Source organism: Struthio camelus, chromosome 4, assembly GCF_040807025.1.
Source record: "Struthio camelus isolate bStrCam1 chromosome 4, bStrCam1.hap1, whole genome shotgun sequence".
Lineage (NCBI taxonomy): Eukaryota > Metazoa > Chordata > Aves > Struthioniformes > Struthionidae > Struthio > Struthio camelus.
The window spans coordinates 76556713-76571970 of NC_090945.1; the positions used below are offsets into that span (position 1 = coordinate 76556713).

The following is a 15258-nucleotide window of genomic DNA, read 5'->3' on the forward strand; positions in this document are numbered from 1 at the left end:
AAAAGTTTTTTTTTCCAGCAGAAAAGGCCACTGAAAGGTCACTCTGAATCTTTTCTGTTTTGTGCATCAGTTGTTTCCTGGACATTGCCATATCCTCCTTGTCTACTGGTAAGCAGCTAAATAGCTCCTTCAAATTACATCTGCCTACAACAAATATACTGACCTAAGACACAGCCTCAAACACATAATCCTGCCCCTTTTTCACTGGTACGCTGCTGCAGAATCAGCCCAGCGCTAGAATGATCCTCTATGATTTAGGCTTTTATAATTGCTGGGAGCACATACGATTACATTTTCACTTGTAATCCTTAAACTAATTATCTCTGAGAGTATTTAGATTGATGTCTCTTTTCAAAATGACAATTGGTTCTGCTTCCTGGAAAAATGACAAATCTCATTCTCCTCATTAATTCTCCTTTGCTCAAAGAGGATCTCTGCTCTAAGTCAATTTAATTTAACCAAATCTAATTTCATTTTTAAAACTAAGTGTTCTGTGTCTATAAAAATAGCTCCTAATGAAATTGAACCTTTACTCCCAAGGCTGCTTAGATTAATCTAGCATATGTTAATTGTGACAAAAGATTGTCTTCTAGCTCTTCAGAAGTTGATCTGAAATGAACTGAGTTTAGATCAACTTCTACTTTACAAATGCTTTTGTCCAGAGAAATCATAAATTATATCCTTTTTGGTATTATCTACAGAAATTATAGCTTACAAACTGGAGATATGGGCTCTGCCTCTTTCTCATGGTAGGGAAAGGATTTATCACAGTAGTACATATAGCTGCTTCCCAAACTGCATCTCTGCTATGCATGCAGAATGTCTCTAATGATTTAATTGCCAAATTCACAGAAGTTATTTGGCATTTTATTCTCATTGTTATCACTAGGCACTGTGTCTCTAGATGTGTGTGTGCATCTAAGCTTGAGTGCAAGTAGAATATTACAGTTATTAGTTTGTACAACATCAAGTTACTGTATAATATGTAGTGCATAATATGCACAAAATTTCTTAAAATAACAATAAAGTATTTCATATCAATACACGAATTTAAACTTTAATCTTTAAAAACTGTACTTCATTTTATCTAAAGAAAAATATATGCTGGATGTGACATACCCAAAGCTAACCTTCATTTACCTCACTTTTGCACCCAGAGGAGAAATTAATCAAACTCAGGCTATAAGAAACTGGTTTGACAGCATAAATAAAAGCTTTTCCGCCAACTTACCTCTGCCCTTTGTTGGCTCTTTTTCATCTAGAACAACCCGCTGACCATCCAGATTAGATATAGGGACACCAAGATCAAGTGGTTCCTGCTCACCATTCTAAAGTCAGATCACAGTTTGTATATAATAGAGAAAGAGCTGTTTTCAGAGCAACCTTATACAGCGTCTGACACTTTTTAATAGAAAATTAGCAAAGTATTTTTACATTTAGTGTAGCCCCAATTAATCCTTCTTTTATCTTTCTAAAAATGTTTATTCCAAGAGTGTGTAAAATTACCTTGATTGCAATGAATGTAACACATTCATGTGAGAAGAATGGTATTTAGGGGAAAAGAAGATACAAGGAGGAGAAATCATTCCGTTTGCAAGCATGCACAAATAGTCTAAGACTATGATTGCATATGTTTTGCAAATCACTCTCTTCAGAGGAAGTTTGAGATTATTCTGTATTCTAAAGCATCCATACACCAATTTGTTAATTTTCTAATTTATTAAATGAAATTATCTCACACCAACATGTTTTTCAGTCATTTGAAAAATGTGGATTGGTGCAGCCAAGACAGTACGTATCCTAGAAATACCACAGAAGCAACTTCCCATTACCTGATATTTCATCATAATAAAGGAGAGAAAACGCTAGGGAAGTATTTAGCAGTGGACAAGTTGAGTCAGTCTGCTCTCACAGAAATCGTCTGCAAAGGGATTTGAGGCAGCTTTCATGATTCTTGGGATAATGGAACAATACCTTTAACTAATCCCAAGCAACGCTCTCTGACTAACCGATGGAAAAGTTGGGTCCTAGAAGAATTTGTTCAGGCTGCATTATTTAGGATGATGGATTTATTCTGAACAAGAAGATAAAACAGATGCAGAATAAAGCCTTGGGGTAGCTACTATTAAGCATAATGGTTATGACTATTACTCATTTTCATCTCAGCACATAGTCATAAACACACATTTTAATGCCTAATTGTAAAGATAGGAAAATTTTGGGACTATCATATGCTCTTCTCCAGACAAGAAATATTACAGACTGAATTACATCAAAAGATACTTACTAGTCTTGCCACAAGTTCGGTAAGATTTAAACCATATTTTGCAACTACGGGCCTCAAGACCTCTGTTACTGGTTTGGTGGGTTTAGCCTTCAAACCGACCGATCGATTGATTGGAACAAGATCCAGCCTGAAATATATCAATTGTCACAGTAAGAAAGAATCATTCCAATACATAAAAGGTACAAAATATATAAATGCAATATACAGTCAAATAAAGTAAAAGCTGTTGACCATGCATATACTGCAACTTAACTAACACAAATTCATCCTAACCTGAAGATGCAAAGCACTTGCAATACAAATAAAACCTCTACTGTTTCATTCTCTAGTGCTAAGTGAAGTCAAGAGCCAACCTAGCTGATGGTGACACCTCAGACCAATTGAATCGATGCTCTAGCACTTTTCACCTTTCCACTGAGAGCGCTCTGACCGTTATGTTCCAGTTACCTTGCAGAGTGACTTCATGGCTGTTCTATAGCCATGGAGGCAAGAAAAATATTTCTTCCCATTGTCACAAAAGAGACCCAAAATGTATAATTCAATTATTTGAGATGGGCTTTGATAGTAATCTTTTTTTTTTTTTTTTTTTTTTAAACACTGGAACAAATACAGTGGAATTCCAGATAATGATAATTTCTGACTAGATGCTACCGTATCGTAAGAATTTGCTGTAAGAGAAACCTATATGTAAAAGCTTTAAGAGAGATTCATTTGGAATTTAAATAGTGAAGACAGCCTCTTCAGAATCTGTTATGCAATTTCATACCATTTCATCAGAACAGCATCACGAAATAAAAAAAGGAAAAGGCTAGTCCATTTACATCCATTTCCCTGCACAGAAATATGCCTAGCTCTTTTAAAAGCTCTTCTTTGGGTGGGCCAAGATTCCTCCTTAACAGCCCTACTTGACTATAAGGGCACAACAGTATGTAAACAAGGGCAGGCTGATGAGTAACAGAACTTTCACAGAAGAAATGGACACCATCAGAAGAAATGAAAGTTATTAGTGATTTTGTCGGTTACAGTTGAACACAAAACCCTTTTTTCTCTCACACAAATAACGTAAATACAAGATCTTTAGTCTCAGTGATTTTTCCCTCCCACCAAAAACTCAAATTGCTGAAACTGTCTTTCACATTTTAGCATACAGCAGCTACTAAACAGGAATAATTAGTTGGAATGGTTAACTGGTAACTGGCACAGACGTAACAGACATTCACACAACTGAGCATTGCCACATTGCATTTGTATTATGGCAGAAAAAAGTCCAAATATTTACGTGTTTTTGCCAATACGGTGTGTATCTACAGAAAGAAATAACGTGGAACACTTCTAAATTTTAATTAACACATAGGTAACATATGGCATAGCCTATTTGAAGTTCTTTTTTGATTTGGTAACTGAACACACACACACCTTAATAAAAGGCTGCTTAGTTTCAATTCATAAACTGAATGTGCTATACCATATTTAATGGTATAAATTTAAAGTAACCTTACATAGAAACTAGCCCTACTTCCTAAAGAAAAGTAATATAAAGCTAAAATGAAGAATGCTTGACAAAATATGTTGTATTCACTTCAGAAATACAGCCAATAACGTAATGAAACTAATCAAATAGAACAAAATGGAGTGAATGCTATGATCACACACATTCTACTTCACAACTTTTTCCTAAAATAATTATTTCAATATTTTTTATAATGCTAGTTGGGATCTTTGGAATTTAGAAATATTTAAAATGTTTTGGTATTTTTGAATGAAAGAAAAACAGGTGGCTTTGCACTACAATTGTAACATATAATAATGAATTATATAATTCATTATATAATATAATCCCTTATAACAATAATATACTCATATTAATAACTGACTTGTTTAACATTCCGTGCTCTAAATCTATGCTCAGATGAACTTACGTGACTAGACTTACTGAAACGTGCCAGTCAGGCATGTAATTACAGGTTATGGAATGGGAACAATCTATTTGATCATAAAGGCTACATTTTTTATCGGTGTGTTTAGAATTAGACTACAAGACCAACAAATCAATTTCCTTCTCATTCTTGTGCCGCTTCAATCTAGTAGGCATGTCTCTTTTTGATGCGAAGGTTCCCTCTGGGCCTGCTGATCTGTTCTATATGCTTGTTCACAATCACAGAATCACAGAATCGTTTAGGCTGGAGATCATCTAGTGCAACCTCCCTGCTCAAGCAGGGTCCTCTAGAGCACATTGCCCAGGATCGCGTGCGTCCAGGCGGGTTTTGAAGATCTCCAGCGAAGGAGACTCCACTACCTCTCTGGGCAACCTGGTCCAGTGCTCTGTCACCCTCACAGTCAAGAAGTTTTCCCTCACATTCAGACAGAACTGCCTGCGTTTCAGGTTGTGCCCATTGCCTCTTGTCCTGTCGCTGGGCACCACGGAGAAGAGTCTGGCCCCATCCTCTTGACCCCCTCCCTTCAGATACTTGTAGACACTGATCAGATCCCCCCTCAGTCTTCTCTTCTCCAGGCTGAACAGGCCCAGCTCTCGCAGCCTTTCCTCATAGGAGAGATGCTCCAGTCTCTTTATCATCTTGGTAGCCCTCCACTGGACTCCCTCCAGGAGTGCCATGTCCCTCTTGTACTGGGGAGCCCAGAACTGGACACAGCACTGCAGGTGTGGCCTCCCTCAGGGCTGAGGAGAGGGGCAGGATCACTTCTCTCAACCTGCTGGCCACACTCTGCCTCATGCAGCCCAGGATCCCGTTGGCCTTCTTGGCCACAAGGGCACACTGCTGCCTCATGCTTAACTTGTTGTCCAACAGCACTCCCAGGTCCTTCTCTGCAGAGCTGCTTCCAGCAGGTCAGCCCCCAGCCTGTGCTGGTGCAGGGGGTTATTCCTCCCCAGGCGCAGGACCTTGCACTTGCCTCTGTGGAACTTCAGGAGGTTCCTCTCCGCCCGTCTCCCCAGCCTGTCCAGGTCCCTCTGAATGGCAGCACAGCCTTCTGCTGGGTCAGCCACTCCCCCCAGTTTAGTATCATCAGCAAACTTGCTGAGGGTGCGCTCTGTCCTTTCATCTAAGTCATCGATGAATACCTTGCACAATACTGGGCCCAGGACTGACCCCTGGGGGACACCGCTAGCTACAGGCCTCCAACTAGACTCTGTGCCACCGACCACAGCTCTCTGAGCTCTGCCATTCGGCCAGTTCTCAATCCACCTCACCGTCCACTCATCCAGCCCGCACTTCCTGAGCTTGCCTAGGAGGATGCTATGGAGACAGTGTCAAAAGCCTTGCTGAAGTCCAGGTAGACAACATCCACTGCTCTGCCCTCATCTACCCGGCTAGTTGTCCCATCACAGAAGGCTATAGGGTTGGTTAAGTATGATTTCCCTTTGGTGAAGCCGTGCTGACTATGCACCAGCTTGAGCAGTTAAGACACTAAGACCATAAAAACATTCAAGTATTCACCTGGCACCTAAATTCCCCTTGTAGCCAGGACCGCAATCCAGAAAGCTTCCTTTTTCAGCACTGAAAACTTACCAGGTGCTGCTCTAGTTGGTTTGAAATGTTCCTGGGGACCTATATTTCTCCCACTGATCCTTAGTCTGGTTGTCCTGACCTGATTTATCTTTTAGAAGAACCCTAATCTTACTATGAGCTGAAGAGAGAGCACTTAGTAACTAGCTCAGAATCTAAGGGACTTGAGTGCCTGAATTTAGGCAGGATGTCTGGCTTAGGCACCTATGTACACTCAGAAAATCCCTATCTTAAGCTTAAGTTTTATTGCAATCTAGATTAAAAATGGAGACGGGCTTAAACCAAAATCCCAAACCGAGAGTTAACCACAAGACATCGCAATCAATCATTTTCAGTTACAAATGTTGGGTCATCCACCTTCACATCAGGCTGCTTTTGCTTGATACTACCAGCTATTTCTTCTAACGTGCCTATAAATGGATGGGAACCTTAGATATCTAACGCTGGATTCTGGATTGCAATCTAAGATGCTGCATGGTCAGCTGGACTATTTACTAGATTCAGACAAATTCTGTTCTGCATCACTGCTGTTTTGCTGCATAGGTAACTCAGAAACGACATTAGTCCAGTTACAAAAACTAGAGGCGATAAACAGCACGAAAAGACAGTATTTTTGACTCTTACCGAAATAAAGTGCGTTTTTCTAAACGTAGATCCCGAGACTCTAGGATGCTACTGTCTTGGTGCAATACAAGTGGCTAAAGATCCCATGGCAGAAAGAGAAGAACAGAGAACACATAGATTTTAAAATATGTAGCAAAGAAATACATGACTGAAAAAGCTTTTCAGGTAACTTGGAAGGAAAGAAAACTATTAATTCTAGTGGATATTAATTTACAATAAGCAACACGATTAAGGTGCACTTCTCCCTGGCTAGTTCTAACAGAGCAGAACTCTGTGAGACAATGACCAAACCTCAACTTCCATTGCAGTCAACAGGTATTCTGGAACTCAGTATTTAAACCAAGTCTGGATCCTTCAACTTGAATAAAAGATCACATAGAATGATACTTTAGAAAATAGAGCATATTGAAAGTTGTTAAAAAATTTAAAAGAGCAGGCACATTGTATGCTCATTGACTTCTGTCACTGTAATCATGTAGAGCAATCATCTGCACAAATTTAAGACAATAAATCTGCTTCACATCCAGAAATTTTCTCTGAACCACAGATACTTCTGTTGGAACGAGACTCCAACTCCTGCCAAGGTAAACTGCTGATAATTTTCCTCCATATTAAAATACGCACCTTAATTCTAGCATGAATTCGTCTTGTTTTAGTTCTGAACAACTGAGCACTCATTATGTTTATTTGCTTTATTGAAGTACCATCTAATATCTGCTATTAGTTTTCCACATTGATACTTCTTATTAAGTATACATTATCCCTTCCCCTGGACAAAGTACGTTGACTAGATACTTAAATATTAAATCTATTATTTTAAGGCAATCCTTGTCAAAAGCTCACCGCTGCTTTTTGTAACGTGGCTACCCTGACCAGTCACAGTACTCCAGTTTGACTAACATTCTCCTTCAACTAACATACTATTGCCAGTGCAAAGCTATAGCTAGAACCAGGAGATATGTCTTACTATCGAGAGATCAGAACTCCTTATCAGTAAAATAACTCTGAAAACTCTTAACAAAAAAAAAGAGAGAGAGGAACATGCAGTACCTTGTCACCTCCAACTAAAAAAAGATCCACTGCAGCTATGTTAATACCATGTTTCTCGCAAAGCCCACATAGCATCTCTTTGATAGAGAATCCAGATTTAACAACCATTTTGCTGGACGAGCCATCTGGAAGGTTTACAGAGCAGTATTTTGGGGATTTCTCTTTATCTGGTACAAATGCAGGTAATCTAGAGGCTTCAGACTTGATAAGAAAAAGAAAGTAAAGTCAACACCCAATGGGAAAATTAGGAATATGCCTAAGCATTTATAGTCTGTACAAACGAAACTAAGCCAAAAAGCATACTTTCAGCAATATATATGGTCTAGTAAATCTTCAGACTATCACGTCTATCAGATGAACTTAAATACTGAAAAAACTCTCTAGATAAAGATAGCAGCACTTCACTAAGTAAATATATTTCTAGAATAGCTGAGTTTTTGACAGCGAGTACATAAGACAGGTTATAAGATTTTCAGAACACCTAATCAAAAAGTGTAACAAGTAAATAAAATTGTACTTAAGTTCCAAATAGTCCAGGGTCTATACCCAATAATTTTCTCCTGATGCAAAAATTATCATTGGACATCATGAATCAACAAAGCATTTTCGTGATGAGAAACACCTTTGAAAGTCCTCAAACAAAACTTAATCCTCTCATAACGTAATCTAAATGATACATATACAAATACCCCACAGAGAAATTAAAATCTTAAAATAATTCACTTAATAACTATGCATTTTTTATTAAAGGGAACAAAAAGTATGGTGTTAATGTGTTATGAGTAAAGAGCACAATGTTAATCTTTATTCTAATGTCACAGACAGTAACCCTACTACAAAATACCGAAAGAATTTTTTGAAAAATTAATCGAAAGCTCAATTACAACTTAAAAGGACACTTTGAAAATACTGTTTCCAACATTCTTTTAGGGTATTCATTGTGCTTTTTCTCTTCTATTGTACTTGCTTCCTCTCAACCAAATCCCAGTAACATTTTGATTCAACTCAGTTGCAGTGGGAGTGAAAGACGGCTTTTTGTTTTAGGGAGGGTATGTATTTTCTTCTATTTTTAAGGAATGACTTTGCTGCAATAAAAATAAACATGACTTTGCCATGCTTACTTCCCTGATCAACATGTGTAGTGCCGGCAAAATATACATAGTGGATAGAATCTAGTCTACTAGAGGGAAATACAGGCCTACAAAAAAAAGCCTCTAAAATTACTTCCCTTTTTATAGACTTCGTCCATATCAGCCTAGTTAAATATATTCTAAATATTACATTTACTTTCTATTATTAATAGTATTTTAATTTTGCACTGTGAAGGTAGAACTTGATTGTTTAAAATCACAGTGACTTCACTACTTATTTCCCTACGTGCTAGCACAAAATTACCGTGTTTGCTGAGAAACTGTCTACTTCTCTCTTCTCAAATTTTAGAAGCAGAGTTAAGTCACAATGTCAAGAAGAAAAACGCACAACTTTAAAAGAAATAGGGAGAAAAGAAGCAAGACAGACACTGCTACCACAGAAATCAGCTTAACACAGCTTGAGTACAGGTCAAGCAGAGGAAAAGCTATAACATGCAGTTTTTCAGAACAGGCTCTCAAAGCTCTGGCAGAGGGCTGTTTATTATAAAGAGCTGCAGGCAGCTCCCTTAGAAAGGCAAACATTTATTCTAGGAGTTTACGGGTGCCTGAAGTTAGGATAGCCAGGAGGCAGGATGAAAAGGATATCCTTCTCATAAAAGGACAAAATAAGAAACAATAGATGAACCCAACCTGAATTACATTTCTATATTCTAAAATTGTTTAAAATTACATCATGCCCTCTAAATCTATCGTGTAAAACTTCTTCCTCAAAGTACTACTTTAAACAAACGACTTCAGACTTCTTAGAAAATAGTAATCCACTGTTTTCACTGCTGCCCCACTTCTTCATTATCAAGAACTGGCCATTACCAAGTCAAGACTAGCAGCTGATGACATGGAGCCTTGTGATTCCCGTCTGTACGATAATCCATTGGGCTGAATAGAATCTGTTTGTGGAAAGAATCAGTGATCATTAGTAATCCTTAATTTTATTATTTATTACAATATAGAAAGCTACTGGAAAACCTTCTCTCGTCTGGTCAGAAAAATCTTTTTTTTTAATTAACCAAAAAAATTCCAAATCTTCATACTATGTACTGAACTATAGCAAACTGAAACAATCTTTGCTTGAGTATTTCTTGGTCATGTAACCCTTGAACAACCCCACTTGTTTTTTCTCTTTTTTTTTTTTTTTTAAATAAAGAGCAGAAACACAAAAACTGCTTTAAAATTATTTTTTAAACGCTTAAGAATATTTTTAAATCTTTAAACCTTTTTAAAAATGTTTTACCTATTCAGATATTTTGAAGGAAATAACTAGTTTTTTTTAAAAGGGGAGTGCAGATACGGTGTTAGAAAACCAAAATCTAAGACAATCACTAGTCGCTTTCAGAAGTTTAGGCCTGTTATCTTAGCAAATGCCTCTGAAATCTTTTTGTATATGAGCATACGGAGAACACTTAAACAACTCATATGATTAAAGTTTTCTTTTCCGACTGGGCCTTTACTCTGCATAGAAAAATGAAAGACTATAATCCACAGAAAACAGACAAGAAGAAACAACAGAAAGCATATGGTCTAAATTTGGTGCTTCAATGGGGCTTTTCTATTATTTCTACTCAACAGAATGAACAATTCAAAACTTCTGTCTCTTTCTCTAGAGGCCATGTACTGGTGCTCTCTCTAGGGAACTCTTCCTTAAACTTCTCAAAATAGGTAAGTAACCAAACAGCAGATTATAAGGTTTTTCACAACTCTGATTCTTCTTTTTTCACTTTAGCAAAGAGTTGAAATTACTTTCTACAACAACAGCAGGTTCCTGCTTGAAAAAGTGATCACTAGCAAACAAAAATGCAGCGTATAGTGGAAAGCAAGAAAGTTGCTTGGAAGTCAGTTAAGCTAAGTTTAAACACTCTCAGATTTTTATCTATTGGTTTTCACATCCACTTTTGTAAAACTCCCAGAGATATTAGCCAGGCTATGGGCTTCTGATTTAACAGGTTACCTCAGTCACATCTAAGGATGTGCTTAGAAGCGAACTAAACATGATGATATTAGTTGCATCTATTGCTGAAACAACTGTGCAAAATGAAGTGTGGAATGTGAAAACTCACCATTCTGATAATCACCATTTTCTTTTCTCTTCTGTGATTTTCCCAAACTCTTACTTCTTGACCATGAGAAAAAAGTTCCCCTTTTTTTCTTCTCAGCATCCTCCTCTCCTGACTCTTCATTTAAGGATCTTCCTGACTTTGATTTACCGCTTAACTATCACCAAAACACAATTAAATCATTGGTCAGACCACAGTTGTTGGTATATTATCTAAAACAATCACTCCTACAGTTTTTCCTAAAATGAGAGCATGATCATCAGGTTAACGGTCTTCATTACCCCATTCATTACTGTATGTGCCAGGCTACTACTCAGCAGCAAACAAAAAAAAAATAGTGGAAACCACAAGAAATATGTAAGAGAGAGCTCATGTAATGAAAACACTCTTCACGGCTCACCAGTAACGCCCAAGTTACTGCTAGAAAACCAAACATGCAACAGATTGTGTGAAAGCCATTTGCCTTATTTTTGAAATGCAGAATTTGAAAATTTATATATTTCATATATTTTTCCTACACTTGACACATGACGTGGATCGAAATACTGAAATATTGGTTTTTATACATTATCACCGATCTTCTAAAGAACTTGAAGAACAACAGTTAAGAATATAGTTTTCAGATAACAACAATACAATCAAAGATAACCTTTTTCGGTGTAGAGATATTGGACTTTTCTGAACTGATACTGTGTTTAGAAGTGGGGCTGCTGGGAACACGCTGAGGATCAGGAAGAGGACGACCTTCTACTTCAGCGAGGATGCATTCTTGGTAAAGGGGAGATTTGAGAAAGCGCGTATAGCTATCAAACTTCATCAGGTTAAAAATCTGAAATTAAAATTCAATTAATAATCGTTACGCAAGCTTAAAGAACACATCAAGAAAAAGGCACTATTTTGCAACAGCCAACTTCTTTCAAACTTAGGATATTAACCTGTAAACAGCATTAGACGTTATTTGGTTTAGATCTGTTAAAAACCTTGCACCAATTAAAAAAGAAATAAGGTTTAATCTAGTCCCTTAGCACAGATTTAGAAGAACGCTACGCATTGTACGCAGCGCTAAGCGCAAAAGTAGAAGAGATGTTGTATAGCCTTGGCAACACCATCACCATATCCATCTTTTATTGTTTATATCTCTTCACACATTCTACAGAAAGCACATAGCAACCTAGCCATTTTAAGTATTTTTAATAGATTTTTACTTCAGTACCACATATAACAGCATTTGTAAAATTGTACAAGGGTGTTTCAAGGTAGCTGTGAACAAGAAAAAGTTTTATGATCTAAGACTCAGGAATATGATCTAATCATGATATACAATATTATACAATGATACAGGATATGCAAGGTTAATTATTGATGCGGGGAGGAGCAAAGAGGGGAGAATCCATAAGGTTACAAGGAGTCCATAAGGTTACAAGGTTAAAACAGCTGCTCTGGCTGAGACCAACATCCATCTTTAACAACATAGTAAGGAAGTAGCTCTATACCAGGCCTGGAGAAAACGTCTGAAACTAATTTAGCAAGCCTTGCATGCAAGCAAAAGAAAAAAGGTCTGCCTTAACTGCTAAATATATCTCATATGTGACATAATACTATAGCGTAACTTCTCTGTTTCATTACATTGTTTTTCTATTTCTTGTTTTAAGTCAATGTGTTCTTTCACCTTTATGTCTTGTCTAGTGATTAAACTAATTATATCAGACCTGAAAAATGTTAGGACTGCATCTGCTTTAGGCATGATAAATTCCCTACAAGCAAAGAATTTTTAAAATCCCAGTCTCTATCACCCAACTGGTTATGGCGTTCCCAAGCGTCTATAGGGAAATTCATCACTAAGTGACAATTGCCCAGTTGCAGACAGAAAGCATTTTTCAGGTTGTGCAGGGATACCTCTCTCAGCAAGTCCTAGCCCAAAGATTTTCTGACAAAGAGAAAGTTAATGCAGAGAGAACGTTAGGCTGCACTTTCACAGAAATCTAATACAAACTGAATGCTGACTTTCACAGTCTTGCCTTTCCCCCGTATATTGCCTTTCCCCCGTATATGTCATAGTCCCATTCACTCTTAGGTGCTAGCTGTTGTGTTTCTTGGACACTCTAATGAACCATTTTCAACGTGGCAAGCCATGAAAAAAGTATCAATTTTTGTATGCTTAGTTTTGCCAGCTGAATGTGCTGAAATAACTCAGCACAAAGTCTGATGAGCCTTAAAAGCTGAGTACAAAAAGACAGGTAAGACTATGATAGCTAGGTTTCAGCTATCAGCCTTCGCTGCCAAGCAAAGCAGGCCAAGACAAGGAGTCACCATGAATCAACAAGCTACATATAAAAAAACAAAAAATTCTGAGGGTCTCTAAGAGAGAAAAAAAATTGAAGTACTTGTCACTGACCCTTCCCACTTAAAAAAATTGCTCACAAAGAAGAGTCTCCCTCTCTTCTAAGAAAAATCCAAACCTTTCCTGCCCAAAGGTACACTGGTAAAATTCATAAAAGGCAACTGGTTTCAGAGCACATGCAGTCTTCAGGCCAAGACTCAACAAAATACTCAGTGTATATCATGCACATGGCTTTGAAACACTTCTTACTGTAGAACTCAAACAGTAATACTGCTATGTACTGCCATAAGTGCAAAGTATGGAAAAGCAATGCCTGAATCTCACAGACTCATAGATGCACAGAGACAAGGTTATTGGGGAAAAGGAAGAGTACAATCTGCATATACCTACACAGCTGCAAAACCAAGCTAACTGAACAACACAAAATACTTCACCTGTCCTTGCTATTTTGATGAAAGTAAAACATACAGAGGTTACACTCCTCAACAAATAACAACACTTAAGCTAAATACAATTTGTGGCCAAAAAATATAATACACACGTTTACAGGGCAGCTAATACTAATACCTTAAATTTAATACAGCTTCAGGATGCAAAACAAAGCTTTTCAGAATTGACTCAGTCACATCATCTAACACCAAAAGATGAGAAAATTGTTATCCATGCTCTGCTAGGTAGTTCTCCCTGCAATATTTTCCTTTAATATTCCTAAGAAATACAGAGAGAGTTACTGGACTATGACAGCATAAGGGAAGGCCTCCTTCAATATGCCAGGCATATTTTACAAGCCATTTTAACCAAAAAAACAAACACTATTTGTGTATACGCTTGTCCACTAAAGACATAAGCAACTGTATGCAAACACCATATTGATAATGTTGCTTACTTGCACTCATCCTTCATTTCAGTAATAGTATTTTTCAGACAATTTTTTAGTTAGTGGCGATTTTCTACACACATGCAAATGTACAGAAAAAGTGTCAAGTGGCATTCCATTACACAGCCTGTTTCTACACTGCAAACAGAATCTAGATAATGCTTACGTCTCCAATTTCTTCTTATATGTATTAAAATAGACAGCATGCAAAAATACTTTTATATTCAACTATTTCAAAGAAATTCAAAGCACTTCAAAGGAAAAGATAAAAAACATAAATTTACAAGTTACATTTTCTACGGTTACCTGAAGTTGCTGCTCCTTGAACATATCCGGATGTGGAGAATTGAGAATATCATCTGCCAGCTGTGCCTGGCTATCAATATTAACTGGGGTTGTAGCTTTGCTACACAAAAACTTACTGAAGATCTCTCGAGCTCTGTAAGAAAGCTACAGAAAAGACATCTTTTCAATACTAATTTGTAAGGAACTTTGCAAAATTTTTTATACAGCTATTTTATACAGTTATATTCCATCAAAAAATACAGTCATTCAAATTTCCTTAATATATAAGGATTTTTCATTTGATAACAAGAAATAAAGAAGGAGCTTTATTTTTAAAGTCTTAAATAAAGATCGATCTCTTGTCTAACTATCTTTATCTGCAGACCTCTCCTCTCTAGCTCTCTCTCATGGACGCATCTCAAAAAAAAGACACCAATTATGGCAAGCAACAGCTTTTGCTAGTTGTAGGGTTATAAATTGTTTATTTCCTTTAAAATTACAAATATTTGAGTATCAGATATTTCTTAAGCAGTAAAAGTTGCCCTTAGACAAAATAAAATCTAAAATAATCAAACTATAAAAACATCAAGCTCATCAAATGCTGCCTTACAAAGGAGAGTAGATATTTTTTATTTTAAACTTTATAGATAACAGTTACTATCTATATAAATTCTCTCAGCTTCAATTTCTAGAAGTTAGAAAAATGTAACTAATTATTTGAATATTTACTGCTAAAAAATCATGCTGTATTTTTAGCTTGTTTATTTCGAAACATCTACATTCAGGAAATAATGAAAAAGCTACACCAAACCCTTAAGAGGGTTTCAGAAAGTACATAGTTTGAAGACAGAGTGAAGAGGAATTAAAAACGGATGGCGCACAAAAGAGCAAACAGTAACTAGGAAGCTGAAACCATTTCTACACTGTAAACCTGACCCAGATTCAGCGGTGTAGTGTAGACAGAAGTGTTACAAACCTGCACAAAAATCATGTAACCAAAAATGCCTGACCAGTGTAGGACAATGTTAAAAGTATGAGATGCAGATGCTCACAATCTCTGGACAAATG

At 37.0% G+C, this 15258-nt stretch overlaps 1 protein-coding gene across 4 annotated transcripts in view; it reads right to left on the reverse strand.

Annotated features, from left to right (window-relative positions):
• RGS12 (regulator of G protein signaling 12) overlaps positions 1-15258 on the reverse strand; it is a 92344-nt gene that overhangs the window by 16386 nt on the left and 60700 nt on the right. For all 4 annotated transcript variants that reach the window (XM_068943474.1, XM_009686176.2, XM_068943476.1 and 1 more), the window contains 8 exons: positions 14212-14355; positions 11337-11516; positions 10691-10844; positions 9447-9523; positions 7486-7686; positions 6436-6509; positions 2288-2414; positions 1232-1328 (listed from right to left, as the gene is read on the reverse strand). In XM_068943474.1, the coding sequence (XP_068799575.1) occupies positions 1232-1328; positions 2288-2414; positions 6436-6509; positions 7486-7686; positions 9447-9523; positions 10691-10844; positions 11337-11516; positions 14212-14355 (1054 nt within the window). The remainder of the gene's footprint in view (positions 1-1231; positions 1329-2287; positions 2415-6435; positions 6510-7485; positions 7687-9446; positions 9524-10690; positions 10845-11336; positions 11517-14211; positions 14356-15258) is intronic.